Source organism: Leucopleurus acutus, assembly GCF_964270905.1.
Source record: "Leucopleurus acutus genome assembly, chromosome: 3".
In the NCBI taxonomy this organism is placed as follows: Eukaryota; Metazoa; Chordata; class Mammalia; order Artiodactyla; family Delphinidae; genus Leucopleurus; species Leucopleurus acutus.
In genome coordinates this window covers 8,528,325-8,545,285 of record NC_139145.1, presented here as the reverse complement: position 1 = coordinate 8,545,285, position 16,961 = coordinate 8,528,325, and the positions used below count along the sequence as shown (strand labels likewise).

Sequence of the window (16,961 nt, the reverse complement as noted above, 5' to 3'; positions counted from 1 at the left end):
TGGGACCAGCTGGTGGTCCCATCTCAGATCATCAGGACCCATCTCACCCTCCATGGAGTTCTTCTATGGACCCTCTGTCCATGGCAACTCCAAATGACTCTGGCTGCCCCATTCCTGATCCATTTGTCCTCTTCCTCTTACCAGCCCATCTCTTGCTCCAGGCTTCAGTCTCCCCTCATTGCCCTGTCCACCAGGGTCACCTGGCCTCAGCCTCACCTGTCTCTGACCCCACCTCTGGGCTTTACCCACCCACTTCTGACACCCACCTCCCATTTTGACAGCCAATTCCTGGCCCCCGGCCCCATCTGATACCCACTGACCAATTTCTTTCTTTCTTTCTTTTTTTTTTTTTGCGGTACGCGGGCCTCTCACTGTTATGGCCTCTCCCGTTGCGGAGCACAGGCTCCGGACACGCAGGCCCAGAGGCCATGGCTCACGCGCCCAGCCGCTCCGCAGCACACGGGATCCTCCTGGACTGGGGCACGAACCCGTGTCCCCTGCATCGGCAGGCGGACTCCCAACCACTGCGCCACCAGGGAAGCCCCCCACTGACCCATTTCTAATCCCAGGGCACCATCTGACCCCACTGCCCCATCTTTGACCATCACTATGTCACCTTTACTCCAGTCCCATCCTAGATGCTCACAACCCCACCTCTGCCACCTTGGGCACATCTCTCCCCGCCACACTGTCTCTTTCCCCAGGGCCACATCCCTGTTCCCATAAACCCATCCCTGTCCCCTTGGCCACATCTCTGTCCACACAGCCCCGTCCCTGTCCCCAGAGCCCCATCCTTGTCTCCCACACTCCCATCTCTGTCTCTCACCCAGGCCCTACCTCTGCCCACTGCTGCCTCAGCCTGGATGCCCACAGTTCCGCTCCTGCCAGCTTCATGTCCCTGCCCCAGAGGCCTCAAGGCTAACCCGTCACCACCCACTCCTTGATAGCCCCTGGTGAGGGCTGAGAGGTCAGAACTGCCTGCTAGGTCATATGGGAAGGGAGGCTGGACAGACAGTAAGATCAACAGGGACAGAGAGATGGGCTGAGAGTCAAGGAACACAGGAAGGACAGGCTGGGGGAGCCATGGCCCCATCCTTTCATGCCTTCCTCCCCCACTGGAGATCCTCGTGCCCCAGCCTTCTTACCCGGAGCTGCCTGGGACGCAGGGTCCCCATCGCCTGCCGCTTGGTCCCTGCTGCCCCGCTGCACCGGCTGCCCTGCTGCGCCCTAGCCTGCTGCGCCCGAGCTCTCCGACAGGCCGCTCCCTCCCTCCCTCCCTCCCTCCCCGGGCGGCTCCTCGCTCCCAGCCTCCTCCCGCTGCCCGCTCCAGCCTCCAGGGGCCGTTCCACCCAGCGCACGCCTTCAGGGGGCCTGGGGTGACAGACACCCCCTTTTTGTACTCCTGGCAATGGTCATGGGCCGCTCCAGGCCCCAGCTCCCCTGAGTAAGGGGGGCTCTGGGAAGTTGGCCTGGCCCCCGTGACCCGCTCCCACTGGTGGGGCGGGAGCAGCCCCATTCCCTCCCAGGCGTGGGCCTCTCGCCTACCTCATTAATAAAGCGGATAAAATCTAAACAGTGGAAAACCTGAGTGTCGCCCAGGGCAGGCCAGGGCGGCTTAGTGGTGCTACTACCCCCACCGGGGCCGCAAGGTTGGAGGGCTAGCCCTGCGTGGGGACAGCAGCACCCCCTTGCCCTGCCAGCACCTTCATGCATGTTGGGTGGGTGGCGGTGGGCAGTGCCCTGGGTGGACCAGCTTGGGTCATGCCCAGCCTGACCAGGAGATCTGCCCATTATTTACACAGGGGCTTAAAGCCTAGGCAAGGGCAGCGAGTCAAACTCTGGGAGGGAAGAGGGAGGAGGCTGAAGGGGGGCAGGGGAACCGGGAAGATCGGTGACCAGGGGACTGTCTCCTAGATCCTGCTTTAGGATGTGATGAGCACACACACGTCCCAAGCCACAGACAGCCCCACCTGTGGGCACTCAGCTGCATCCTCACCTCCTGCCCTGAGAAGAAGGATCGCATCCCTGAGCGGCACACACACGGTCACACACCTGAAGATACACAATCATATCCCTTAACGCCCTGAGACCCCCCCACCGTCATGGCCTGTTCCCAGCTCAGCAGCAGCCACGTGCCTTGGGCTCAGCCATCGTCACACTGAGACAGTCTCACCTCTAGCACCAGAGATGGGCCCACAGTTACTGACGCTAACACTCTGAAATAGAGCCCCCTGTGAGAGAGACCATCACACCCCTTAGTGCTGGCAAATGTAGTCTCACTCAGCACCTTGAGCGGTGCACACAACTGTTACCACTGACACAGCCCCCAGCCACACCCCAACATCACCCAGAGACGCCCCCTAACAGTCCAAGACAGGCCCCACAGGTACACACCACATACACCCAAGACACAAGGAGTGGCACCCCCTGGACACCCCGAGATCTAGCCGGTCACCCCCCGACCCTAGCAACAGCAACACCCAGAGGCACACATGCTGTCACACGGCCACACTCCACACAGAAGCCCTGCCAGTGACATCCACAAACACCCTGGAACGCGAAGACAGTCATCACACCCCATTCCCTCAACACAGTCACAAACCACCAACACTCTGAGAGACACAGTCCTACCTCCTCAACACCCAGACTCACACAGCCTCACCCCTTCACAACCAGAACTGTATATTAGCACAGACACACGAAGTGCCCACAGGTGCCCCGCGATGCCCAGAGTAACCTGTCCCAGCCCCCGTCCAGGTGGTCCTCCCCACTGCCGCCTCCCACGGCCCATTGCCTGCATGTTGGAAATGGGGAGCGGGTGGGCTTAGACCTCCCCTCTCAACTTGCCCCCAAACATTCCTGTGGGGACCTCTGGCCTGCTTCCCTCCACTTCAATCCTTGCCCTTCCCTCCAGGTCTGGCCAGGACGCCACCCCCCCGCCCCCCCCCCCGCCCTTCCCTGATCCCTGCCTTAATCCTTAAGGATGAAGCGGGTTGTCAAAACAAGCACATCCGGTACAAAGTATGGCGCTCCACGGGCGCTGGCGGACCCCCCATGTCCAGAGTCAGCTGAGGTCGGGGTGCATCGTGACTCCCCCCCAGCCTCGGGGTGGGGTTCCTCTCCATCAACACACAGCGGGGCAGGCCTGAGACTCCATCTTCAGCCCACCCCATCTTTCTTTGTCCATGCCTCCTGGCCCTGGGGCTCTCCAAGGCCCTGGGGCTCTCCAGGGCCCTGGGTTGGAGCAGGCAAGGACCCACAGCCTCCTGCCCACCGTTCCCATCAGGCCGGGGGTGGCAAGAGCCTTGTTGGAGAGGAAGCAAGATTTGCACCCTCAGCAAGCCGAGAAGCTCCAGCCTTGCCTGGAAGCCTGGTGGCTTGCGGCCAAGAGCTTCCTCAGGCGGAACGGGTGGGAGGGGGCGGGCGGCTGGGGCCAGCTCCTAATTCAGTTTGGAGCCCAAAGAGGATGGATTTCAGCTGCTGCATTCTTTCCCAGCCCCGGCCCACCCCCCTCTCCCATCCCGAAGCCGCCACACAGGTCCAACAGCAGATTCTTTATCTTCCAGACGGCAAATTCAGATATGAAAGCCCACCACCATCATCCCTCTTGCCCCTTCTGTCCGGGGCTGAGCGGAGGGAGACACAGGGGGGCAGGAGAGGGAGGGCGTCTGGGGGCTTCACAGCAGACTCATGTTTCAAATGCAGAGGTAACAGACTCCACAGTGGGGGCTCCCTTGGGGGGACGGAGGTGGCGCAGGGGGAGGGTATTATTGCGTTTGCTGAGGGGGACACCCCCCCTTCTGCATGCCCTGCGTCAGGAAAGTAGGGAGGTCACGACCCCCCAAACAGAACCCAAGGCCCCAGGGAGACAGAGGGACCAGTTTGGCAGCTGAGGCGGAAAGTACTGGGGGCGGGGGTGGCCGCCCAATCTGGCTGGTCCCTCCCCGCGCCTGACCCGGCTGAGGTAGGTGGGGAACAGGGCGGGGGTGGGGTGGGGGGCTGGGGACCCCAGCCAGACTGGGAACTGTTGAGGGGGTGGTACCGATTGGAGGTGGGCAGAGGTCGGGCCCCACTTCCGCTCCGCATCATCTTCGGGCTACTGAGCTGGGCCCGAGCTGGACGCTGGGGTCCAGCCCATGGTGTCTCCACCACAGAGGCTCCCACCAGGCCTGGCCCAAGTCATCTCAAGGTCCAGCGGGAGGCCTAGTAGCGGCCAACCTTGGCATCCCCAATGGCTCCCCAGACGTCAAAGACAAACTCATCCGGGAAGGCGAAGTCACCAAGCCGTTCATCCAGGGCCTCAGCCAGCTCGTCCGGGTTCCTCTTGTCCTTTCCAAGCTCTACCATGGTGGCCGCTGCGGGGGGGGGGGGGGGGGGGGCAGCAGAATGGAGGCACAGATGACAGAGGTGCTCAGGGTGGACCCAGCCCCACAGGACCTAGAAGCTCCTTCCCCTAAACTCCACCCATCCCCAGACCCAGGCGCCGCCCACTCACCCAGCTCTGTGTCCCTGATGCCCATGTAACTCTCCAGCAGGTCATCCACCTTCTCAATGGCCTTCTCCTCAAAGGCTGACGGCTGGGGGGCGGGAAGAGGGACAACAACATCAGAATAATGTGAATGTAATTGTAATTGTACTTACTAAGTGCCTTGTACAATTTTTACCACTTTCGGTATAGAAACACACAGTTCATCCTCGTGACAACCGTGAAAGTGTCAGTATCACTATCCCCATTTTACAGATTAGGAAACTGAGGTCCACTTGCCCAAGAAAGGTCCCAGAGCTGGGACGTGGCAGAGGTGGGTTTGCATCCAGTGCCCAGAGCCCCTCAACTAAGAGGTGATGCGGCCGCCTATGAATTTCACAGGGAAGCGGGGCTGGGGCCCAGCTGGAACAACTCACCAGATCCTCTACTGTGGCAGGACCCCGGGATCGGAGCCGGAGGGTCCCTCGGCCAGTGCCCAGCTGGGGACCAGAGCCTGGGCGGCCACCCCCTGAACGCACACTGATCATGTCTGTGGGAGACAGGGAAGGGGTGAGGGCTGCAGAAGCCCAATTCCAGCATGTTCTGGGCAGGAACCCAGGCATCCCGGCCTCAGACAATCCTCCACCTTCTCCAAGCTTCTGTAGGCTTTGGGGGAATTGGAGGCTGAGGTGACCCCAGGAGGGCATGACTCCTGACTCAGGCTTGGCATAGGTATAGGAGGTGCAGCCAGGGGCTAGGAATGGAAAAGGCTGGAGGGGAGACTGGAGGGGGCCACTTCTCTTCCCAGGGCCTGAGGGACAGGAACGGGGTGGGTCCTGGGTCCCCAGCTGCTTTCCCCAAGGCCAAGGGGGTATAGCTGCTGGGCCACAGACCAGCCCTATCTGCCTGGGGAAGTGTGTCAGAGTCCCCCACCACCACCCCAGGGGCCTTGGGCCCATTCCTGAGAGTTAATGAAGCCAGACAAAGAAGTGGGGGCACTGGCACTGGGCAGCCAAGCCTGGCTTCTTGCGGGGTGGGGAACTGGCCAGGGTTGGGGGCGCTTGGCTGGGCTAATGGCTCCTGGAAGCTGGGTGTGTGGGCAGCTTCCTCCTCGCCTCCATCCTCCTCCCAGGCTGGGCGGAGAGCCAGCAGCCCCTCCCCAGGGCAGGGTGGAGCTGCCCCCACCCCCTTTCCACTGTGACCCGCTGGGCTTGAGCACCACCTGCTGGTGGCCCTTGGCACTGCAACCAGGGCCCAAGTGAAGGGGACCATCCAGGCTGCAGGAGGCAGCTCCTCACCAAAGGCCTTTCGGGGCTCTGTGAGCTTCAGCGTGAAGGTGCGGCCTCGGGGCAGCTCCTTGAGCAGCCGGGCCACCTCGTAGTGCCGGCAGCCCAGCAGGCTCTGTCCGTTGATGGCCTCGATCATGTCACCCACGCTGATGAGCTGGATGTGGTCAATCACGCTGCCCTCCTTAATGCGCTGTGGGGAAAGGAGCTGTCAGCCCCTGTGGCTGTGCCGTTGGGTCCCGTGGGTAGGCCTTACCCTCAGGACTCTGGGTACCCCACCCCCAGGCACCTTGATGAAGGCATAGCCAGCCCCGTTGTCTGTGATGGTGAGCCCCAACGCTTCCTCCGACTTGAACACCTCCACTTCCTTGCGCTGCCCCTTGACGTGGGCGAAGATGAAGTCCTCCAGCCCGATCTGGCCCCCCAGGAGCTTGTCCATGTCCACTTTGTGGGTGTTGAGGGTGCAGAACATCACCTACAGGGGTGGGAGATATTCAACCCTCGCCTCCTTCCTGTGCCCTTTGCTAATCGCCACCTGAGGGGGAAGCGAGGAGAGTTGGGAAAGGCCTGGGGGTCCCCATCACAGTGTCTGACCACCCCAGAGCCAGGGCAGGGCCCCACTAGGGCTGGGTTTCTGTCCTAGCAAAAACTCCCTGCTGTTTCTGGGGTACAGAGCCTGGCACACAGTGGGTGCTCAGAAAATGCTTGTGGAATGAATGAAGGGGCACAGATACCCATCCTGCCTACTGAGACCCCTGCATCTACTTCCTGCTCAGTCCCACTGTCACCTTCCTTGCTTCCCTTCCTTTGGCACCCAACGTCCTTGGGGTGGGACCTCCCAGTGAATCATGGAGAAGTGAATGTTGCACCTGACCTCCAGTCCCCACAATCCGCTGGGCTGCAAACCTCTCAATGTATGATGGGAATGTAGCATCCAGCCCTGGCCATCCATTCTCACAATCCACCAGGGCAGAGGCCTCCCAGTGCCTGATGGGGATTCAGCATCCAGTCCTGATCTCCAGTTCCCCACAATACATTGGGCTGCAGGTCTCCTAATGCCTGATAGGAACTCAGCATCCAGCTGTGGCCACCTGCCCCCACAATCCCCTGCGGCACAGGCCCCTCAATGCCTGATGGGAATGCCGCCTCCGCCTGTGGCCTCCAGTTCGCCACAAACCAATGGGGTACAGGCCTCCCAATGCCTGATGAAATTCAGCATCCAGCCCTGGCCTCCAGTTCCCCATAATTCACTGGGGTAAGGCCTCAGTATCTGCAGCTTCACCACCTGAGCCACAGCTCACAAACAGGATGCGCGCTCAGGCTTCTCTCTCGCTCACCATCAGGGACCCTGGTGCCCGGCTCCCTAGTGGGTACCTCAGCAGCTGGCAGCCGGAAGGCCTCAGCAATCTTGCCGTACAGCTCCTTGACGTTGGTGAAGCCCTCGATGCGGCCAGTGGGGCTGCCATGGGCCAGCTGGGTGTGGAACACAAGGCGGGGCCGCAGGGCAGGGGGAGGGGGGGGCAAGCCCATTTGGGGGGCCCCTGCCCCACCTCCGCCCAGGGGCCCCGGCTCCCCCACACCCAGCCCACCACGGCCTGGCTCTGCCTCCTCATTTTCCACCAGAGGCGGCGCCTTTTTCCGCCGCCCCAGTCCCAGCGGCATGAGCAGCGAGAAGAGAGGGCACGCCCAGGAGATCTGCAGGACAGGAAAAGGGGCTCAGGGCCTGGGCAGTGGCCTCGGGCCGCCTCGCCCCTACAGGTCCAATGAAATATTTAGAGAACAGACTGGCCTCAGTTCGAAATCCGGTCCCAGCTCAGAGCCAGGCAAAGCAAGATGATTGGCCAAAGGAAACCCAGAAGAAATGCCCCATATAAGCGATTCAAACTACCACGAAGGCACGACTCTCTCTGAGTCCGCCCGTGTGTACCTATTTACACGTACTCTTTTTCCTCCTAATAAACACTTTACTTGTTTCGCTTAAAAAAAAAAAAAAAAAAAATCCGGGGGCTTCCCTGGTGGCGCAGAGGTTGAGAGTCTGCCTGCCGATGCAGGGGACACGGGTTCGTGCCCCGGTCCGGGAAGATCCCACATGCCACGGAGCAGCTGGGGCCCGTGAGCCATGGCCGCTGAGCCTGCGCGTCCGGAGCCTGTGCTCCGCAACGGGAGAGGCCACGACAGTGAGAAGCCCGCGTACCGCAAAAAAAAAAAAAAAAAAAAAAAAAAAAAAAATCCGGTCCCAGCACTTGCACAGAAGTAATAATATCAGCTAATATCTATCATAACCCCATGCTAACTGCTCTGTATCTTAACCCTCACACCACATCATGGGGACCATATTATCACCCCCACGATGTGATTATGTAATATACCGTAATATGTGATTATGCCCATTTAACAGATGCGAAAATGGAAACTCACAGCCTACATTTTCTCTTTTTTGTTCTACTGGTCACAGTCATTAATGCTGTGTGCTGAAAATTTCTGACTCCCCCCTTCAAAGCATGTAGGCAGATGGCACTGGCCTCCTCGTGACTGGACAGGCATGTGACCAGTACTGGCCAGTGAGTTGTGAGAGGAAGTGACACATGACATTTCTAGGCTAAAGCATTTAATTACTGGAGCAAGAGCCTCCAGAAGTCCCTTTCTCCTGGTAGGGTGACCAGCCTCATTTGATGTGGTGGTGGCCTCATCAGGCCAGGCTCTGAGTGATGACAATGAATGGAACCCCCCACTGAGCTGCAATGGACATGTAGCAGGAACAAAAAAAAATAAACCTTTGTTGAGTTTGGCCACTAAGATTTTGGAGATGTTTGTTATTGCAGCAAAACCTGTCCTGACTGACACACTTTTCTCTTTCCTCTCCCTCTACTCTCTTTCTTTCTCTCTTTCTCCCTCCCTCCCTTCTAACAAATGTTTTGGGCACTTACTATATCCCATGCACCAGTATGGATATTGCCTTCAATAAGACAAGCAAGGTTCCACATTTCCTTACCCGGAGTAAATAAGGAGCCTCTGATGAATGGTTAATGGATGAAGAAAACAACCCTATATGGATAAATCCTGAGAGTTTACAAATACACATACATACGTATGTGTATATATATAATATGTGTATGTGTTTAAGGAGATACATACACGTGTGTGTATATGCTTTAAAAAGCTTTAATTAGGGAATTCCCTGGCAGTCCAGTGGTTAGGACTCAGCCCTTTCACTGCCGGGCCTGGGTTTAATCCCTGGTTGGGGAACTAAGATCCTGCAAGCTGCATGGCACAGCCAAAAAAAAAAAAAAAACTTTAATTAATTATAATTCAGACTTCCCTGGTGGCGCAGTGGTTAAGAATCTGCCTGCCAATGCAGGGGACATGGATTCGAGCCCTGGGCTGGGAAGATCCCACATCCCGCGGAGCAGCTAAGCCCGTGTGCCACAGCTACTGAGCCTGTGCTCTAGAGCCCATGAGCTATAACTACTGGAGCCCACAATGAGAAGCCTGCACACTGTAACGAAGAGTAGGCCCTGCTCGCCACAACTAGAGAAAGCCCACACGCAGCAACGAAGACCCAACACAGCCAAAAATAAATTAATTAATCAATTAATTAAAAAAACTATAATTCAAAGCTATAATTAATAATTTCATAAAAGTGTGCTACCAAATGTACCTATGAAGGTGAGAAAAAAATCTCTGAATAACTCAAGCTTATTATTGAACCACTGCACAAAATGTATGCTGGCAATATTTTAAAAACTTCTATTATTAAAAAAAAGAAAGAAAAAAAAAAAAAGACAAGCAACAAGGTCCCTGAGTAGGGCCACCATGAGCAGTTACACTGGTTGTTCACTGTGCAAAAGCACCAGACCCTGGTCTGGTGATGTGTCTGATGGGAGGAAGCATGGCATTTTTCTAATTCATGCCTAAGGTGCTGCAGAAGGCTAGCTAGCTGGGGCTCTGTCCATGCTGTGCAGAAGCATAGTCCAGAGGAGAAGATATACAGTGAGCAAGCAAACATGTAAATATCTAATATAATTTGTAAGAATGCTATGAAGACAATAAAACAAGACAAGTTCTACAGACAAGGCCAGGGAGGGCCTCCCTGAGAAGGTGAGGATGAATCTGAGACTCGAGAGACAGGAAGAAATATCCATAGGAGGATATGAGACAAGAACATTCGGGCAGAGAGAACAGCCAGTGCAAAGGCCCTGAGGTGGGGATGTGCTTGGCATGGTTGAGGAGCAGCAAGGAGGCATATGTGGTTGGATCAGAGTAAGGGGGACAACAGGAAAAGGTGAGGGCAGAGAAGTAACAGGCAGACTGTGCAGGGCCCTGTAGGCCAGAGGGAGAACTTGGGCTTTTGGTCTGAGTGAGGTGGCAGTCAGGGGGGTTTCTGAGCAGACTCACAGATAAGCTGGAGACCAGTGTGGTTGATCGGAGTGAAGGGAGCAATGGGAGAACACGAAGACGGCAGGTAAAAGAGGTGAGTCGGGGCGGGGTGGGGTGGGGGGGGCTTGCAGGCTGGGAAAGAGTCCAGATTTAATTTTTAAGACACATGTCCAAAGTCACAGAAGCTGGCTGCACCCTCAGGTCTGATTCCCAAGCCCAAGTTCGTCACTGTGACGCTGTCCCATAAGTGACTCAATCTCTCTGCGCCTCAGATGCCTGGTCTGCAAATGGGGACGTTCCATCCGCCTGGTTGTGATGAGGATCAAATTATGCCAAATTACCTTTTTCTGTGTAAAGGGGACTTTCTGCTCCTCTTCCAGGGGGCCGTCCTGGATTCAGATGAGCCCCAGGGCTGCACCATCCTCATTCATTTATTCATTCATTCATCTGTTCTCCAACACCTCCTCTCCTCATTCATTCATTCATTCATTCATCTGTTCTCCAACACCTCCTCTAATATCACTGATCCAGCCCCATCAGCACTCACCTAGATCAGTGCAGTTGCCTTCTCTGTGTCTCCCAACTTCCACCCTTGCCCCCAACAGTCTCTTGTCAATCCAGCAGCCAGAGTGATACTGTAAAACATAACTCATATCACATCTGTCCTCTCCTCCAACCCCTCCCAGGGCTCCTACCTCACCTGGAGTAAAAGTCAATGTCCTCCCCTTGGCCCACAGGCCCCAAATGATCTGCCCACATGACCTGCATGCCCTCATCTCCTCCCACTTTCCCCCAGCTCATTCCCTCCAGCCACATGGATCTCCTCCCTGTTCCTTCAACACACTAGGCGAAGTTCAGCCTCAGGGCCTTTGCACTGGCTGTGCCCTCTGGTATCCACACAACTCACTCTCTCACCTCTTTCAGGTGGAAAACATATTTCATTCATTTAGCTTGTTCATTGTCTGTTTTCTGAAAGGGCAGGGAACTCTGCCTGTCTTATTCATTCCTCTCTTCTTAGTGCAGAAAACAGTGCTTGGCATATAGCAGCTGCTTAATAAATATTTGTGGAATGGATGAACGAATGATCCTAATATTCACCAGCCCACCAGTCTCTGTGCCCAGCTTCTCTGCAGCTCTGGGGAGCCACAGAAGCACAGGCTGTAGCATCTGCCCTCAGTAGGGTCTTGTCTCCCTGGCAAAAGTACGAGTCCTAACTCTGTAGTCCCTCATCCCTTGCTTCCCAGCATAACTCTGGACAGAATAAGTGCTTCATTTAGCAACGAAGATATTGTCATTTTGTTTCTCACTCCCCTCCTAATCAACGATGCTAAATGACTTTTAATACATGTATTAGCCATTTGGATTTGCCCTTCTGTGAACTGCCTGTTTAAGTCTTTACCCATTTTTAAAAACTGCGTGTTTTTTTTGTTTTTTTTTGCCACGCTGCATGGCTTGTGGAATCTTAGTTCTCCGATCAGGGACTGAATTTGTTTTTAATTGCAATGCAATCTGTATGTTCTAGATACTAGAAATAAAATAATTCTGAATGAATAAACCAGTACTGCTCTGTCAAGTTAGTTTACTACACTCAATGATGCTACCAAAACAAAACCAAAAACACCCAAAAAAACTCCCCCACATCAGCACCTCCTCTGGTTTCCCTCCAACCACCCCCCATACATCTTAGCAGAATGCTAAGAACATAAATCTGAAACCTGGATTCGCCACTTACTAGCTGTGTGACCTTGGGCAAGTGTCTTAACCTCTCTGAGTTCCAAGGAAATCATACATGTGCTTGGAACAGTTCCTGGCACACAATAGGAGTTCCATAAATGCTGGTGACAATTACTACTATTTCCATCTGTATCATCTTTCAGTTAGTTGCCAAGATTCAAACTCCCTCCTTTCCCCAGGGTCCCTACATCCTGATCACCAATTCCCAACATCCTTACTCTGCCTACACTTGATGCCCTGGTTCATGCTGGCTTCGTGTCCTCACCCGGGAGAGGGTAATAATGGTGGTGAGGAAAGTGGGTGATTAATGAATTTGCTTTCCAGGCCAGAAGAAGCACAGTAGTGTGGGTTCAACTCCCACCCCTGTTACTTACCAGCTGTGTGGCTGTGGGGAAGTCACTTCACTTGATGGGGCCTCAGTTTCCTCATCTGAAAAACAGGCAGAATTCCTGTCTCTCAGAGTGCTTATGGGAATCCAAAGAGATTATGCAAGTAACTCAATTATCACTTTGCCTTACATCAATCTAAGGAAGCTGTTATTATTATTGTTATTATTGCTTCTTCCCTTGCCCTGCCCAGGAACATCCCAGTCCTCTCTGCCTGCCAAGGCCTACTCCAGGCCACCTCATCCAGGAAGCCTCCCCAGCTTGCCCCAGCCTGTTGGAACCGGCCCTGTGGTCCAAACTACTCAGGCCCATGAACTTAATTACATGTTGCCCTGGCAGAACTCTTGTCTTCCAGTCTTAGGTTGTTAGTTAACTTCATGTCTCTATTTTAAAACATAAACCAGATAGCGTCACTCCCCAGCCTCAAATCTTACAACGGTTTCCCACCTGATGGAGGAAACCCCCAGACCCCTGCAGAATCACCACTTTGGGTCCTCTCCTGCCCCAGGCACACCATGCCAAGATTGGTCCATCCTCAGAGCCTTTGCCTTGGCTGTGCCCCCTGCCTGATTTTTACAAGGCTGGCTTCTTTCTGTCATTCAGATCTCGGCTCCAAAGTTACCTCCTCTGAGATTCCCCCTTTGCCCACAGATTCTACCATGCCACTCCTTCATATTCTATTCATAACATTTATCACCCTCTGCAAGTATTTTCTTTATTTACTTGTTAACTTGTTTGTTGCCTGTTTCCCCCCCCCCCCATTAGAATGGCAGCTTCCCAAGAGCAGGGATTTTTGTTGTGTTCACTATTGTATCCTCTGTGCCAAGAACAGTACCTGACACATAGTTGGTGCTTAATAAATATGTGTAGAATGAATGAATGTGTCTTATGCCCTCATTCTGACTACTCTCTGAGTTCCCCTATCCTCAGAACATGCCCACTGTAGACCTGCTAACTGCCACCTCCCCACCACATTCCCAGTCTCCCCTCAAACCTGAACACAGGTACGGAGAAACGGAGTTTCAGCCCCGGGCATCGAGCAGGTTGGCTACAATCCCAGCATCCCCACCCTCTCTTCCCTGGGAAGGGCCTGAAACTCAACAAGCTCACAGCCATACAGAGTTGCAGTGAGGGGAGCAAAAAGTGGGGAAGGGGGTTCCTGGGAGCTCACAAAAGCTGGTGGGGGGACACCACGCCCAGGCTCCTCTTTCAGCAGGGTATTGCTTGAGAGAGGAGGGCAGGAGGGCCTCTGAATCAGTCTTGAAAAACCGGCTCCTGGGTGTTTCCAGGGAGAACGCCTACCATCCTGGGCCCAGGCTTACCAGGGGGGCCCAAGAGGCACAGAACCTGGACCCCTGCCTATCTTTCCCGCAGATGTCACTCTCTTTTCAGGACCCAGGTATTCTGGCCTTGCCTTTCCAGCTCAGAGCACAAGGGCCATGGGGACAGCTTGCTGTTTGAGCAGCTGGTGAAAGCAAAGACCAGCAGGTGTGCCCCAGATGGCGTGTCTGGCTGGAGGGAGTGGAATGGAAGGAGCTGGTCAGAAACACCTGAGGTTTGGAGCCACCGGGCATCTCGTATAGTGGTGGAGACTCCAGTTCTGGACTCTGAGGCATGGGTTTGAGTCCCAGATCTGCCACTTACTCGCTGTGGGACCTTGGGCAAGTCACTCCACCTCTCTGGGTCTGCTGCTTCAGCTCTGAAAGAAGTAACAGCACCTTCCATGAGGTATTGAGAATCAATGATAAATATGTGGTAAATACCTGACACGGAAGTGTTCAATAAATGCTAGCCGGGGTGATTTTTTCATTATTATCTTCGGAACCTCGGTCCTCCCAAGGTCCCCCTAGGCCCTGGAGGATTGGGACTGGGCCAGCTTCGGGGAGTTGCCCGGGCAGGGCTCAGAAATACCGATCCTGAGCCTGTCCCCGCCGGGATGGGAACTGTCCAGAGGTGCAGGGGGCTGAGGTGCGGCTGGAGACCCCATCCCGGCGGCGGGAGGCGTTTACCCCTGCCCCCAGCGGGAAGGCAGGCGGCCCTCTGGGAAGGGGCCTCGGGCATCCCCCCGCTCAGCCTAGACTTCCAGCCGCGTCCATGGGGCCGGCCCCATACCGCAGAATCGGCCGGATCCCCGCGGGTCCGCGATCCCGCGGGTCCGCGCCGGGATCCCCCAAGCGGCCGCGATGCGCCCCGCCCGCGCATGACACTCACCTGCGGCGCCGCCGCTACCGCCCTGTGAGCGCCGGGTTCGGCCCTCCGCAAACTCAGGCCGGGGCCTCTCCCTCAGCCACGACCGGGGGGCGGGGCCAGGGCCCGCGTCCGGTCAATCAGGAGCGGCCGCCCGGCGCTCGCGGCCAATCCGCTCCAAGCCGCGCCGCCCCGCCCCGGGGGACCCGAAGGAAACATTCCAGAGGGATCCCTGCTCTTCGTGACACCTCCCCCGCGCCGCGGGGCGTTGGACCTTCCCGCCCCTCCTAAGCCGCGGCGGGCTGTACCACCGCAAGGCTGTGGAGGGGGGAGCTGCGGCTGGGGCCGGGCCAATCTCGGGGAAGGAAGGAGGCCAGCGGCCAATGGGAAGCTGGAGCCCCTTGACCACGTGCTGTTGGCTGGGTGTCCGTGTGGGGTGCCCTGGGTGGTAAGAGGGCGGGAGGCTGGTCGTGGGAGTCAGCTGACCGAGTTTGAGTTTCGGGGAGGGGATGCAAACTCCCAAAGTCCAGAAAAACGGACCCTTTAGGAGACCCTGGAGGGGGCCAAGGGCAGCCCCCAATCCAGTCCTCTGCCTGGCCTGCACATGCCCCAGCCCGGCCGTCCTCGGGGCGGTAAAAAGATGCATTCATTCTGGGCGGGCGGGGCACTGAGATGAATAGGGAGGGTCCCGAGTGTCCCTGCGTCCTGGATGGACAATGGACAAGGGCATTCATTCATTCATTCGCTCATCAAATATTTAATGTGCCCCTGCTCCGTGCCAGGCTCTGTCCTATCTCTACAGACACATCGACGAATAAGCTGACTGAATGTGTTCCTGGTAAAGGGAACAGGGCGTTTAAAGGCTTGGAGGTCGGACAGAGCGATACAGCACACTTTAGGAGAGTACAATATCGTAGGAACTAGCAAAGCAGCTAGCAAAGCACCTTTCGGGTGCAATGGAACGGAAAACAAGGGCAAGATAGCCTGTTCGCTTGCTGGCTGACCAACGAATATTTATTGAGCACATACTAAGTGCTAGATTACAAAGGGTGCCCAGCCAACCCAAGCCTCTGCCCTCAGGGAGCTGACTTTCATGAGCCTATTACATCTCTGTTCCCGCTCCCCGCAACCTCCCTGCTCCCGTCCCACTTCCGAGACTGGCACAGAGCAGGGTCTCAGTACACATGTGTGAATGAAAGAACTAGGTAATCTCACCATCTCCAGGTTTGGCTTGAAACCGGGATTTCTCCGGCAGGAGCAGGTCCAAGAAACAAAGACCCAAACGCACCTTGCCCAGGCGGAGAGGCTCAGTTCCTAGGACAGGTGAGATTGCCTTGTTCTAGGAACAAGCCAGCCACTCAGACAGCTGGGGCCGGACCAGGAGTTCGCTGTGTGTTCTGGGAATTGTAGTTCTTGGAGACCTCTAACTGTTCAAACCTCAATGAACGATTGGGTCTTTGCAGTTCCCTGGGTGAGCTGCTGCGTTTTCCAGGCCTCGCTAGGGCTTGCAGAGGGACAAAGTGAGAGGGGAGAGTGGGCCCTGGGCTTAGTTGCTGAGGGCTGCCCGGCCGGCCCCACCCAGCTGGCAAATACTGAAACTGCTGTGGCAACAGGCACAGCTATTGTCTTTCTCTTCCTGTTCTGCTGACCTCTGCCACCCCCACTGAGTGATCGGTTGCCTCTGGCTAGGCCAGTGCCCTCTGTGGGACTGTGTCCACTGCCCTGCTTGTGCCTGGCGTCTGAGCTGCCTCCTACACACCTGGAGAGGACAGTATGTGGGACATGGGGACAGCAGAGTTCTGAGCAGAATCCACCTGAATCCACCTGTTGACTGATGAGGACGTGCCCAGGGAGGGGGGAGGGGTTGCCCAAGGGCACAGAGCAACACCGGACGTCTCCTTTCTACTTGGTTTTATAGCTCAGAGGCTGGAAGCCTCAGCTGGTGAGGAGCTCAGATTTTAGTGCTACCTCTGTCCCTTTTGGGGGATGGAGGGAGAGAGTTCTGGAATGCCAGCTAATACATACAGAAGGCAAGTTTGAGTTAGAAAAGCACCATTGTGCAGCCACCAGATGAATGATTGATTCAGGCAGTGCTTTGTCAATGGGGAAGTGGATATTCAGTCTCAAAGAACCAGCCCACAGATTACTTGTTAATTTCAATGGCGAAAAGGTACCTTGGAAAAGGCACAGCGGAGAAAGCTGGCAGTCACCACCTCAACCAAGTGATCAAAAAACTTCACCACTGCTGGAACAGGCTGTCCTCACTGTGTTCCCTGCTGTGATGTGTTACTGAGAAGGGCACAACATCACTTTCAAAGAACTTGGTCCTGCCCAAAGTGTTTAACCTGAATCTAATAACTAGGAAAAACCCAGACACATCCTGATGGAGGGACATTCTTTATAAAACAAAGACACAAACAAAAAATGGTCTGGACTCTTCAAACAGATCTATGTCATGAAAGGCAAAATCAATCCATTAATTAAACAAATGAATGACTGGGAAACAGTTCTAGATTGAAGGAGACA

General features: G+C 55.6%; 1 protein-coding gene across 3 annotated transcripts; it reads right to left on the bottom strand.

Annotated features, from left to right (window-relative positions):
- Positions 1 to 3,643: 3,643 nt before the first annotated feature.
- Positions 3,644 to 15,720, bottom strand: GIPC1 (GIPC PDZ domain containing family member 1). Of its 3 annotated transcripts, XM_082835481.1 has the most exons (10): positions 14,460 to 14,494; positions 13,893 to 13,947; positions 12,237 to 12,291; positions 10,676 to 10,763; positions 7,126 to 7,446; positions 6,041 to 6,226; positions 5,764 to 5,944; positions 4,903 to 5,015; positions 4,496 to 4,577; positions 3,644 to 4,355 (listed from the first exon to the last, which is right to left on the bottom strand). In XM_082835481.1, the coding sequence occupies exons 5-10, from the start codon at positions 7,411 to 7,413 to the stop codon at positions 4,204 to 4,206; spliced, it is 1,002 nt and encodes a 333-aa protein (XP_082691607.1). In that variant the 5' UTR covers positions 7,414 to 7,446; positions 10,676 to 10,763; positions 12,237 to 12,291; positions 13,893 to 13,947; positions 14,460 to 14,494; the 3' UTR covers positions 3,644 to 4,203. The 3 variants fall into 3 exon arrangements, with proteins under 3 accessions (XP_082691607.1, XP_082691609.1, XP_082691608.1); XM_082835483.1 differs by lacking the exons at positions 13,893 to 13,947; positions 14,460 to 14,494 and adding an exon at positions 15,651 to 15,720; XM_082835482.1 differs by lacking the exon at positions 13,893 to 13,947 and having other exon boundaries at positions 14,460 to 14,540.
- Positions 15,721 to 16,961: the final 1,241 nt, after the last annotated feature.